At 37.2% G+C, this 14646-nt stretch overlaps 1 protein-coding gene across 1 annotated transcript in view; it reads right to left on the minus strand.

Moving 5' to 3' along the window:
* The window catches only part of LOC108573167, a 73075-nt gene extending 64842 nt beyond the window's left edge, over positions 1-8233 (minus strand). Inside the window, exon 1 of the mRNA XM_017935556.1 lies at positions 7890-8233. Within this exon, the coding sequence (XP_017791045.1) occupies positions 7890-7953 (64 nt within the window). The 5' untranslated portion in view covers positions 7954-8233. The remainder of the gene's footprint in view (positions 1-7889) is intronic.
* Between the last annotated feature and the right edge of the window lie 6413 nt (positions 8234-14646).

Here is a 14646-nt window from a genome sequence, read left to right on the forward strand (position 1 = left end):
CGAAAAATCCTTTTCTCGATATTAAATTCCAAGACGAAACGACAAAGTGTATTAATTCTCGTCTCGGAGGAATAATTTTCGACTGATAACACAACTGAAAAAATGATCGACTCGACGTAACTAAAATCACCGACTGTTCAACAGAATTAAACGCTGTAACAGCATTCAACGGGTCTAATCGTCCAGGTCAGCGGCAATGTCCAGCATGTAGCCGACGGCTGTTATCTTCGCCGCGGTAGACAAAACGACGACGATAACACTGTCATCATACATGTCAGTTCCGCATCAGAATCTAATACTTCGAACACCGCCGGCACGCATTTAATGACAACATCAACAACAGAACGAAGATAACGTGTACGCTTGTACGTGAACCGGATACGAGATGACCTTCTCTCATAGAGCAAATTATAACCCATCCGTAAGAGATAATGGATGTGTTGCGTTCTTTTAGAGGGAAAAACGAACGAGAGAAACAGAATGGAAAATATTCGGAAATTCAGACAGCAGCAGATCGGATGCGTGTATCAACGGCGTCCAATTAAACTTTCAAAGAGCGATTATGTGAAATGGAGCGACAAGTTGTTTCTATCGTCACCGTGCCGCTTGCAAAGCGAGTCCGCATTTAATTAAAATCGAGAGCGTTCGTCACGCATTTCTACAATCTTGATTATTCTTATTTTCTCTCCTTCTTTCTTCTTCTGTAACGCTGCCTTTTCATTTTTGACAGCCTAATGTTTGCTACCTAAAATATTTTCCTATCACTCCGTGATTTAACGTAGGATAGTTACAGTATTTCGTACAGTTCTGTGTAATTTAATTTACGAAATAGAAAATTGTTGATAAATAAATTCATATTTCGCTGGCAGTTTGATAATTTCGTAATTTTTTTGAACCCTCTCGTGACCGAATTTTTTTTTTTTACAGTGTGTCTGCAACGCTAAATTCTTGGAGTATTCGAAAGGGTTAACGTGATGTATTAATCTAGAATATTAAAAATTCATTTTTAAACAAATTAAATGTCCCTGTAAGTACGTCGCTGCGTTCGTAAGTACCAGTAGGCACTGATAATACTTAACTATAGCTGTACTATTGTCAAAATTACCCCAACAACATAATTCTCATGCTTAATTGTCCAAACAATATTTCATTAGAAGATACATTAATTATTGCACAATTACTAGACTTGAACCCAGAAATATCACGTTGTCGTTACATAGTGATCAACTATCCATTAAAAATAGATAAAGAGAAGAGTGATATATCCAGAAGTATAACCGATATCATCTTATCACCAAAAAAATATTCTCATTTTTATCGAACACTTTCAACAACACAAGTCCATCAATTTACTCACTTACACAACTGTTCAGAAATACTTCAGAACACTTCTGTAAAAGCGTTAGAAAACTGATCGTGGCATTTTGAGAAAAAAATGCAACTTTCTGTCTGTCGTAAGTAAAATGACCGATATCCAAAGCAGTCTCCTCTTCGTTCTTGGCTCTGCTCGACATCTCAACAAAGTAGATGGATGACTCTGCCAACAAGCGACCCTGCTTTTGGCCTGCCAGAAACTTTCCTGGTCGCGCGACTTCCCAACCGAAACCATCGCATTGCATACACAATCTCGAGTTAATTATAAGGCTGGATATTCGAACGAAACTAGAGTCTTGCTAGAGTTCATTACAACCGACTGCAAATATTTTTTCAGAATAAATGATTTGGCTAAACAGCTTGGATGAAGCAACTCTCGAATTGCGTTCTTAGAGTTACACTTTGAGTCGCCTTTTTTTTTCAAGTGGTATATGTCCATTTGTAGGTAAGAAAATCTTGTTTTTCTTTGACAATAATAAAATTTGACATGTTTACAATTTTAGAAACATCAAATGAAATTACTGACGTATACCAATATTTTTTAATTCATTCAAACCTTTGAATATCTTTATACAAGAATAAATGGACCTATACCAGTTAAAAAAAAAAAAGAAACAGCTTACTTGTTTTATTGAAGTCTGAATTATTCAATAAAAATACATATGGCAATTTTAATAACTGTCTCATTTTTACTATCGTTGGATGCTAGCAATGAAAGTAACGAAACTGTGAATAAACTAATTTCTTAATGCTTGCTGAAGGTAAAATTTGGAATTGCCAAGTAACTTTTCCAAGTTTAAATTAATTTTCATTCAGCACTCGAGCATCCTACAATTTTTCAAAATTTTATTTATACACATCTTATATGTTACTTTTAGTAACGAATCACTATCGAAATAAACTCTGAATAATTTCGAAGAAATTTAATTTTACAGAGCTCAAAACTACAATTCGAAATTAAACGTCGAAACATTTTGCTTCACTGCAATTTCTTATCAATTTCAGTTCGGCAACTTAAAATAAACCATTCAAAACGTTGCAGAAATTATTACTAAAAACACATAAAACAACTTTAAATACTACAAAATCCAAAATTACAGTTACAAATTAACTACAACATTTAAGCATCGATAAAACCCCGCTACTAAACTTAACCAAATTTTCACGATAAAGAAACCAATTTAACAGACGCATCGCTTCCTAAAACACTACCAAGATGCTACGAAAACATTCCATGGAATTTTTCTGCGGCATACAAAGCCACGGTGCCAAAAAAAGAAACAGTAAACCAGAAAAAAATTCGATTCAAGTAGCATTCAATAACTAGGCCAAACTCTGTCGTCCCCGCGGAATCGCAACTCGAATTTCCGATCGATCAAAAGCACGGAGAAAACGCGGGCCGAATGAACGATACAACCGGCGCCCGTTTAAAATCAACAGATCGAATCCCATTGCGCACTTTCAGCTTCATTATATTCCATATTCGCCAGAGAATTCTCGCGCGTTGATTGCAACTCGAAGGGTAAACAAAAAGTTAAAGTTTCCTCGCGGACGAAAAACGGCACGAATTGAAAGAACCGAATGAACGTGTCTATATATACACGAACGAGCAAAAACACGAATGATTTCTGGGCCAGTAAACCAACTGGGAGAGGTTGTTGCGTCGTTATTTACGGTCATAATTGAAGGGACCAAGTTTCGACGACTCCCGCCAACTTCCGCAGACTATGGACGAAGGTATGTATAAAGTCGGGGCTAACAGTCTTCGAATGCTGCACGAAAGACTCGTTTAGAACGCTGACCTATCCCGATATTCCCCCTTAACGAACAGTTTGCCAACCGAGTCTCTCGCAACGTGATTAAATTCCATATACTTCGTGTTATCCTCGTCCGAAAAGTAATCCAATGTAATCAAAAGCAGTCCATCTGTGAAGTTTATACCTTGAGTAACAGCAACGTGTTCTACTTTGCCGCTCGATAGTCCGTCTTTTACTTTTTCGACGAGAGTAATTCGGTAATTTATCGTTGGCGGAACGAGTTTCTGGAAACATGCAAGCTGACGCGAAGAGGATCGAAGACGAAGAAGGGGGCTTCACGGAGAGTAACTTTGTTGTGAAGGACAGACGTCTGTCTTTGGGCTTTGACTGGTAATGTGGAGAATGAATAGGTTGAATGGCTCGTTGCATTGTTCGTGTTCATCCGTGGCACTTTTCAATTGGTCCAGGTACTGCCTGTGATCCTTCAAGTTCGTCGCGAATTGGTAGTTAAGTAGCGATTATGTGTGGTATTTTCTCGAAGAATTCTTTCAGACCTACAATAACTGAATTCTGGTTTTTTTTTTTAAAGAACGTCTTGCTGTAGTCGAGTTGAGCGATTCACGGTGGAAGTTGTAGAACGAGTATATTATGCAAAATATTGAGTGATGAATGCGACTCGAGTCTGACCATATGTGAAGAGTATAATAACAACAACAAGCTTACATAGTAATCTCCTGGTGGTTTTTAATTGTGAATAGCTGAAGCAATTCTTTTCAACGTTTTCGTCATGGATTACATAAAGCTATGACGTAAAGATCGATCACTCTTTGGTATATTTAAACATGAAACTACTGAAATTGACACTTTAAATTTTATTGTTGCAACGATTTTTGGAAATTAAATTAAGTACAGTGCGAAAGTATAACGTTTCTTATTATTGAAAATTTCGTTTGCATTCTATTGATTTTTCTAGCTTTGTCAACAAATAGTCATTTTTTTAACCTTTAGTTCAAACAACTGTATATCTTTAAATTTAATAAGCTGCTCAATTTTAATCGTTACACCTTCTTTGCTTCTTTTGTCTTTTTTTGAGAAAATTATCCAAACTGCTAAACACATAGGAATCTGACGAGGATCCTCTAACAGCTTAAACGGAGTCTGCCACCAAAATATCTACAATGTCATTGCCAACATTACTGCCACTTCTAAGATGTAGATGATGTAGATTATACTCGAGTGTCTCAGCAGAATTTCAAAAACTAAAATTGAATCACGTGTTTCGATGGTTTAGAACCTTCATTGTCACGTTACGTTCGACAAATCAATTCAAATACACAATGGAAATAGCCTGAAACAACTTTGAACGCAAGAATACGGTTAATAACCAAATTGGCTACCTCCTTCAAAAATCACGATTCCAAAAAAATTAATTTTCTAAAGAAGAATTCATTGATCAAGTGATCCACAGGTTTTAACATACCTCTATTCAGCTATGCTAACGAAATAGAAATCATCATCACTTTCTTTTACGGAACACAATATCGAGATTTAATAAGACTTACAATGCACAAATTCTGCAAATAAACAAGAAATTTCACTCTTGAACAGACGTGATAGAGAGGAATTTGATTTTTCAAGAACACTTTGATCAAACGGATTAAAGAATCGCGTACTCGAATCTCTTGACGATATCCAATTATTTAATCCATTAACGCGAGACAAGATTTTCGGTTATCTGACGATCGATCCACCTTAATTGATGAAGTAGATAGAGCATTAAATAAATCACGCGATCTTCTTATCTCTTTTGATACTTAACCCTTTGCGGTCCTATGTCGAATCAGACTCAACACAGGAATTTTTACATTCGGATGTCGTACTATGATAAATTATAAATTATAAACGATAATAAATCATTTTTCTATGCATTAATATTACAGTGAAATATTGAACTAAAGGCAAACTGCGTGGTAGTTACCCGACAGTGGCAAAATGAGTTGCGGACTAACTATCATATGTGGACCGCAAAGGATTAAGAGACACCAACATTTTTCGTCAAATTATCAAAATCTTGACGCTTCCATTAAAACACCATAATACGATACAACGAATAGAAAAGCATCTTTAGAAGCTCTTCATTTTTTACTAAGGACACTTCACCGAGAGAATACGCTGTTCATACCTGTCGCGGGCACGAAAGCAGGCGGCAGGAAAATACGATTCGACGACGGTGGCAGATACGAAAATCACACGATGCCATTTCGCATTCCGCGAATAGCGAGATCCCGCGGAAGAAGAGAAAGATTGATGACCGGACATCCGTCTATCTTGGCTGCACGCGTATACCTACGAGGCCGGTTACGAAAGGAGAACTTAAACTCGATGGAATGCGCCGCGAGAAACCGGCTCTACTCGTGAGAGAGAACGGCCAGCGGAGGAAAAGAAGCCGAGGATGTTTTTGAGACCTGAATGCAACCGTCTTCTATGCGGATTCGAGAAAACCTTGACGCATTCTTTCGCCTGTGTGTTAGAATCGCCTGATAGTGATAGAAACGATCGGAACAATTGTCGTTGTTGACCTCTTGCATTAAGCTAAACTCTAGGCTGAAGAAACAGATGCGGTGGAATGGGCGCGTTGAGGTCATTGGCAGACAACCATATTTTTTTCACGTACAATTAACCATTTTTTGGAAGATTCTACGCGTCGTGAAAAAAGATTAAAATGATAAACACGTCGAGTCATCCTTGAAATTGGATTCTAGAATTAACGAATGTTAATAATAAAGAAGGTTTATTCCCGAGTTAAATTCGACATATTTCGTTTACTTTTTATTTACACGAAATTTACTCGTAACGAAAATTATGCTATTGTTTTGCAACGTTCAATGATAAATTGTTCTTCTTCGCTCCTTTCGGTGTTTTATTGCGTTAGAAAGGTTGATGTGAAACAGGAAGCCCTAACCATCTGGCATTCATTATCATACTGCATACATAAAAGCTAAATATAACCTAAGAACTTTTGTATAACGTAATACTGAAATTTTTAGACTTTTTATCTAAAGAGTAATTTTTGGCTGACAGGTTTTATCAGTTCAACTGAATTTTTTTCTGAAAAGTTCAGGGGATTCACAATAATAAGGAAATATATACAATTTTCAAAAAAAACCCTCATCTTGGCTATTATTGCGTATTTTATCGACTGAACTAAATTTTAACTTACCGATGAAAATTCTAATTTCCAACTATTATATAAATACTTCAAATAAAAAATCTCTCTTGCTTAAATTCGAAGTGCATACATTCTTTTATATAGAAATGATGTCAAACGTCAGGAATCGTAAAAACCATATGATTCATATGACCATCCAATAACACATTTCGTCGAACACTGGAAATTTTACTTTGAAAATAAACACTGTTCTGTAACACCTATCTTTGGAACAGTTCGAAAAACCTTATTTTCGAAGTAGAAATACAAAAACACGATGATTTTTCCTCATTCTGACGTAGGAAAGACGAGTGACAATTAAATTGTTCAAAAATGCCAAGCATCGGATTAGTCCCATCGCTATACGCTGCTAAGGTGAGGCCAGGCGCACGCCCATCCGGTCGTCCAATCAGCGGCCGCGACGTCATCTCGTACGATGTAACGGAGAGACTCACCCACGTGGTAAGCATCGTGTTATTTTCGTATCGCACCACGAGAAAATCTACCGATCGCATGCTCTTGTTCTCAAACGACCATTCTAGAATTTCGCGACGAGCATTCCTTCGTGCGATCGTAACATCGATGATTTCGTTTTCATACGAAAACGGCTGTTTTTTCCGAGGTATCAATTTTAACGTTTCATAGAAACGAACGACGCTAATAAAACGCAAACGCATCGCGACTGCGTATACCAACATATGGCTTGGTGCGCTTTCAATTTGTTGCAACTATATCTTGCGTTACGTTTAATTGACCAATTAAACTTTTGGAAAAAAAAAGGTTACGACGATCACATTGCTTGACTACGACTTTTTCCTTCGTTTATATCTTCCGTTAGGCGCGGTTTTTAACGAGAAAAATTGCGTAAGCGTTAGACGAGTGAATACGACGATATCGATAGCACGGATATACACAGTAAACTGAAACTTGATATTCAAAACTCCATGATTGAATTGTTTACACGATAGATACGTCGTGTACCAGACACAATTGATTCAATGAAATCAAGGATACAACGGATGTTCTGTAGGTCAGTTAATCGTTAGTCACCGAAACGTCGTCGCAGGAAACGTAAACAGATTTACGAATTCATGAAGGCGCAGAAGCGCTCACGAGATCCAACGTGTGGCTATTAAAATCACAACCGCAAAACACGCCAGGAATAGGCCGAAAATAGCTAAAGATAGAACACTGACGCTACCTCCAATGCCCCCGTCTAGTGTTTCGAATCGGCACACACGAAAATCAAATCCTAACCTCCACGATAATCGCTACGTTTCGAGGGAAAATTGTGTCGCCATCGCTTTCAAACGTGTCACGACACGTCGACTGTTGCGGAACGTCAAAATTTTTCGAACATATACAAACACCTTTCCCTTAGAACGGCCACCGTTTACGTTGAACGCCGAGAGCAGAGTTCGACTTGTTCAATTGAAACTTTGTTGACCGAAAGTCAAACAACCTTGGCGTCCGCGAGACCGTACAGAAAGCATACGACCTTAACGAGACGCGAAAACACAACATGGACGAAATTCGTTGAAATTACTCACGGGAGTAGAACGTAGTGACGAGCAGGGCAAGCCAGGACAGCTGTTTCTCCATAAGATTTCTCATTTCTAAACTCCCTCGACGACGTTTGTTTCACACAGGTGTTCTCTCGTCCTCACTCGTAGTGCAAAACGCGAAGGGGGATTGGTTCGCACACCAGCAAATGTTTCTGAAACGCGAACGCACGTCGCTCTGGAGCGACCGTATTTCCTCGAAAGGAGCGTAGAAAGCAACGTACGCGTCACACGCACGTCGTTCGGTTTCTCTGGCACGGTAAGCGTTATTATGAACTCGCGAAGATCAGTCGACGTATACCTCGTTTCTCATACGATCCGTACCTCGCGACCGGCTGTGCACGACTGACTCATGGGAATGCATTTTGGCGGCACGAAGCTTTAAAGGCGTGCGGCTAGTGCACATGCGCGGATCGCTCACGCCACCGGACTTGTTTGGTGGGGCATTGGGACTGCTTCTTTCTCTTTCGCTATGGCTCATCGATGTTTTCTCGGTTACACACGGCTTTGCCGAACTACGCTGGCGCCGGTATCGTTACAGCTTTCGTTTCAAGCAACGTGCAAGATCATTAATTGAAAGCCTTCGCGGAATGACGACAGAACAAGACCTTGCATTCCCCCCGAGAATGGAATTTAATTAAGAACAGGCTTTCATTGTCGATGGACAATAGTCACGGGTAATTAGCGGATTTAGGCGGAATACCGACACGCCTGGTTGTTCGCACGAATAGCGTGTGTCCCTGATCATGATATGACGTGTCACATGACACGTGATGATGAGCATCGATCGCGTTCAAAACTTAAATTGCGTTTAACTGCAATTAGAAAGCAACAATAATAATTCGTTAGCTGGCCGCATTGTACTTCTATTTGCATTGAAAATTAGCGGTGCATTGATTAATTTACCATTTGTAACATCGTTTCATAGTTTCGCGCGTGTTTACATTATGTAATATGTAAATTACAACAATTACTTCCATGTTTATTATTAAAGCAAATACGTTTATCGATGTTTGTACCTTACATTTGAAAAATTATTTCTTTAATCTGAAATGATAGCGCATATTTATTTAAGGAAAATCTACCAAACTGAAAATTTTCGAACTAAGAAAAAAATTCTTCCATGTAATTTGCACGCACTTGAACAATTCTTCTAATTAAAAACATTTACGTATTACAATATGTGCAACAATATTGCTCACATTATGCCATTTTATACGATAACTCACTCTTCACACTTTATTACGCAATATTTGGTGTCTGTTGTTCTCTTTGTTTCAATTTATTCGAATTACGCAAGGACAAATTGTTTTGCGTTTCTAGTTGTACTTAATATGAGTCGAGTGGCTTCGACAGAGATCATCGGAATGTGTTAGAAAACATTACATCTATTCCAATGGAAACAATGAAATATTCTCTCTTCTATTGTTAAAACTGTGTTAACATTTGTATTCATTTTTCGTCACTTTTACGATACAATTCTCCACGTAACTTCGATAACTTCGGTTACGGAAAGATAAATAAGCAGTTTGCAATATTATCTAATATCACCTTCGACGAAACACCGTGATAACGTTAACTGTGATTATCAAACGTATTAATCGCTTTACGGGTTACTCAATTATAATCGGGTTTGAACAGTGATCAGAGTTCTACTTCAAAAGGTATTACTGTAGAATTTTGAAAAGCTCGTATAACGGCAACGCTAAGTGAATCGAAGCGCCGTGACGAATACGTTATTCGAACCGATACCAGCAAATAGAGATGCCTAACGGTGACGTGATAAGAGGATTTTCTCTGTAAGTAGATTATGTTTGCCACGGAAACGAGAGAGTACGTTGTACTGACTTGCATGCGGCAATAGTACAAGGTGTTGAAAAGAAAAAAAAAACGTTCCACTTTTCTTTTTTCCAACCGTGATTACCTCTAACGTGACAAAAACACAAAATACAGATAATTCTGACTTTACCGAATTTTTATCTTCGCGAATTTCTTTTCGATCGGAATTTTTATTTTCAATCGCGCAGTATGTAATGACGTAAAGAAACTTTTTCCTTTTATTTCAACAGTTGTTTACCCAAAAAGTTTCATAAGTTCGCAACATTCGGGGAATACAATTGAAAAAATAATGTCGCCAAACTACTGTATACTGGATTCTATTTGTCAAGCCGAATGTTGATCGTCATAACATCGAACGAAATATATTTCTCGCTTGTTTCACACGTGGAGTGGAAAATATCGGTGACAGCCCGTCGATCGCCGGAATACGTACAATTTCATCGAAATCGGTTGATGCAGAAACAAGCGACAGGTATCGAGAGATGTAAGAATCTTTAGATTTATTACAGCTGTAGGCCGAAAATCGGGAATACCTGCGATTTTCACAGTTTTAACCGTTTGTAGCTTACAGCAATGTTAACCGATTTCGATGAAATTTTCAACATGTGTATAATCGACATAGATCTGCAAAACGTATTTGTTTAAATTTTCATTACAAGCTCAGATAAGAAAGTTGTAAAAAGTGACATTTACAGTTTGCTTCGCGATTTCCACAAATTGCAGCTTTCTCAAAATTTCTGTTACACATCATCTAGTAAACTAATCCTTCTAACTTCTCAAAAAAGAACTAAAATCGTTTGGTCCAATTTCAAAAAAGGTATACTGCTCTGAAGAGTATCCGAAGGAGTAACTGTATGAAACGTGATTGGCACAACTTGTTGGGCAGTCAAAATAAAAATTATAAAGATAGAAATAAAGAGAAACAAGCAGTGTTCTTCGGTGAACATTTGAACATTTTGTTGCATTGACGATGAAATGGAGATCGGCTAAATTGTTGGACGCACTGCTTAAGAAATGAGAAAGAGAAAGAGAGGAATTCTCGAAATATGAAGGAAAATGTTTTTCTTTTATAAGTTATATTTCAAAATTAAAGCAACAGGAAATGAATGAATGCAATTTATGAGGAATCGTACAGATAGTATTTATGATACTGCAAAAACTGCATACAGTGGAGGAAAAAAGTATTCATACACCTTTCAATACAGAATAACTTTTGAAAAATTGAACCAAACGAGTTGAGTTGTTTTTTGAGAAGTTAGAAGGATTAGTTTACTAGATGACGTGTGCAAAAAAATTTGAAAAAATTACAATTGGTCCTTTTGGAAATTTAAGAAATACGTTTTGTAGATTTATGCCAATTATGCACACGCTGAAAATTTCATCGAATGCGGTTAACGTTGCTACGAGTTGCAAACGGTGAAAAATGGTGAAAATCGCAGTTTTAAACAACTGTAACAAATCTAACGATTTTTACATCTTTCGATGCCTGTCGCTTGTTTCTGCATCGCCAATTTTGAAAAAGTTATTCCGTTTTGAAGGGTGTATGAATACCTTTTTTCCCCTCGCCGTATGTGATGATATCATGAAAAATGTAGAGAGTTTTGTTTGATGTTTTCACACCGGAAGAAGCACCGGAACATTTACATTTTTCAGCAACAAAAACAATCCCACGCAATCCTTTGTTTGACGTAACATAATGAACTATGAAAAGAAACGCGGTACAAAAATGTTTACTTCAAAGTGCTGGTACGTTACTCTTCCCTTTCCTTATTTCCCTGTCTCACTCACCGACTAATTAAGTTTCAGATACTTCAGAAAGGTAACACCGCCTGATTATCAGATTTTCCGGTAAATGGGCAGCCACTCTCAGGCACGGACCAAACAACCCCATAGCAAAAATAAATAAACAAAAATCAAGCATTGTTTTCGAGTATACAGGTTTCTGAAAACACTCCCCTATTCACAACTCGTGTGTAGAAAAGTATTTGAAACGGATCGATATATTGTACAAAATATCGATTGTGAAGTGAGTGGATGATTGATTTATGTGAGTTCGCTGCGAATGGTTTGAGTACTGATTTTTGAAAAGAAAGTCAGTCAGTTAACCCTACTTACAATTAGTGCGTTCTTTCGTTCGACTATAGGCTTAAGGTCTTTGGGCCAAATTTCGTTAAATTTTGCTGATAATAGCAAAAATTATTAAATAAATGAGAACTCGAGAAGTGAAACAAAAGATCCAAAGATCTTATGTCTAATAATTTTTGTTACCAGCACGCTCTATGAACCTAGACAATAAACTTTTAATACACTGTTAAGGAAACATAAACTTGATAACAGCAAAAGTTATTAAAAAAATAAGAAGACAATGGGTCAAAAAAGACCCGAAGACCGTACTAGAGTTCAGAGTGAAAATATGTATAAATAAAGGAAGCATTTTTAAGTTAAGATTCTTGATTTGTTTGCTACATTAAGTGATTAAGTTGTCTAAGATTAATACAGGTTGCAGAGAAACTCTTCCCGAGGAACTGTGAAATCGTCAACACAAGGGAAGCGGAAGAAAAAAAAAGAAAACAAACATTGGACTGGCATTGGAATGAGGTTCATCCCCACTTAAGGAAACAAGAAAAAAAGGAAACAAGTTTTGTTATTATTGAGACAGTGGAATCGAGACGTCGCATACACCAAGACAATACTCTCATTTATTACTCTCGAAATCTCTTATTTAGTTAGTAATATTGATAATTGCTAATTGTTTTCTTATCTGACTTATTATTCTTATCTGAAAATATAAGAGTTCACCAGGCTTGTGTCTCAATGTGACACAAGTCACCAAAGTCGCAAATTTTACAACCCCCCGAGATTTCCAGTTTTGAAATTAAAAAAATCGCGATTCACGAATAGGAACATTATCATCTGCCAATTCTTTCGTACGGCCAGCAGACCTAATTGGTGATTAAGAAGGACTCGTCAGTGGACGAGTACTCGTCACGCTTTAAGAGGTACTGAAAACAGTACCCAAGTCAGCTAATTAGCTCATAGGAATGAATTTTGATTGCTAATAAAAAGTAAAAAAGAAATTCCTTCGAAATCTAACATTCCTCTTAAATAAACTCTTCTGCTTTCATTTCTAACAGAACTATTTCACTGTCCACCATTGAACAATACAAGAAATATTCTAAAGCTAGCTCCCATTGAATCAAACAAAATATCAACTTATAGTAAATCAGACATTTGTAAATTCATCGATCGAACTTTTTCTCCCTTCCAGCATTCTCCCGTTTCCTGTTATTCCCGTCCCGATTCCTTCAGAAAATAATACATTTCCATTAAAAGGCCTCGAAGGGTTGTGAATAAAGAGGGGTGAAAGAAAGAGAGAGAGAGAGAAGAAAAAAGAAATGTTAACGCGCTCGATCTACAATTCAAGCAGCACACGCTCCAGGGCGCTCGGACTTTCGAAAGAACAAAAGAAGCTTTGCAAATAACGTCAATTGCAAATTGCGAAATGGTACAAGAAAAGAAGGAGCCTGATTTTAATTTCAAATATCTACCCTGACGCTATTGATACGCGTGAATTAAATCCTTCAACCCTGTGTGTAATCCGGCTAGCGGATACGCGACGAGTATTCGATACGACGAAACCAACTTGAGAATTATAAAATTAAACGACCCTTCTTTCTGCAATGTTTTCGCTGCCCGTCGATCAATTGTTCGAAATCATTTCTACATTCGCGCAGGCACACGTGTGCTAGCTGTGACCGCGCGAAGAATGGGGAAGCGATGAACAGAAGCATAGGGTGACTCGCTCCCTTTGTATCGTGAGCAACAATATGAAGACAGATTCGTTGAATCTGTGAGAAAGTTTTGCTACCCTTCTCGATCGCGTTTCGTGGTGTTACAGCAAACTGAGATAATAGGATCAACCTGTGATATAGGATTATGCTCGTTACGTGAGATAATTAGATTTTTGTCCTTGCATAACCTACGAGTTATCGCAACTATGGAAGTATTGGGCACAGAAATCTGCATCTACGTCATTGAAAATGTTTGAAAAATAATTTCATAGCACACTGAATATCTTTTTTGTCATTTGAATAATTTTCTTCGTCTTCGGAGGTTTACGTCGCATCGACTACGAGGTCATTAGCGAAGACAATGGCTTCAGTTGGTGAAATTTTGCCAAACATGTTTACCTCTATAAAGTATTTTATTCTGTATTTTATGCGGTCTGGTGATGTTAGGGCTGTAGCGGGTTTATTATTTTATATTTTTGTTTATGCGATTCGATAGATCTGTCTAACGATCGAAAGGTATAATTGTAGAATAGTATTTAAACATGGCTGATAAACGAATAATTAATTCCAGTTCAACTTATGAAGTTCTCATTAAGATGTAATTAATGTATGAAGTTCAACGTTCGTGGTGGAAAGCAGCCCTTTTCTATATTTATAACTCAAAATTTAAATAAAAATTTAAAAAAAAATTACATTCGTCATACTTAAAGCAAGTTAATATCATTAATGATTCTATTATGCATCAGAAAAATATAAAACCAGCAAAATGATAAAAATACAGTAAATAGAATAAAATAAAGTAAATTTATGAAATAAAGTAAACGAAGAACTAGTTGCAAAATGCATAATAAGCATAAAAGTCGCTATCAAAATTTCAGAATTGTGAATAATACCTAATTAATTTAATCAGCTTCTCAAAATGGAGTTGTACGCAAAGTATCATTTTCCCTGTATTATTTTTCCAAAATAACTGAAATAACTAATTTTTTCCTTGGAAAGCTCGGCAAAAGAGATTTTCCCTCTTTAGTCGTTTCACCTCCGAGCGACGGTTCCGTATGTTCCCTTAATTGAGCATAGAAACGCCCCTGGATACATGATGGAACCCACTTCGCTCG

This window comes from Habropoda laboriosa, unplaced genomic scaffold (genome assembly GCF_001263275.1).
Source record: "Habropoda laboriosa isolate 0110345459 unplaced genomic scaffold, ASM126327v1 scaffold124, whole genome shotgun sequence".
NCBI lineage: Eukaryota > Metazoa > Arthropoda > Insecta > Hymenoptera > Apidae > Habropoda > Habropoda laboriosa.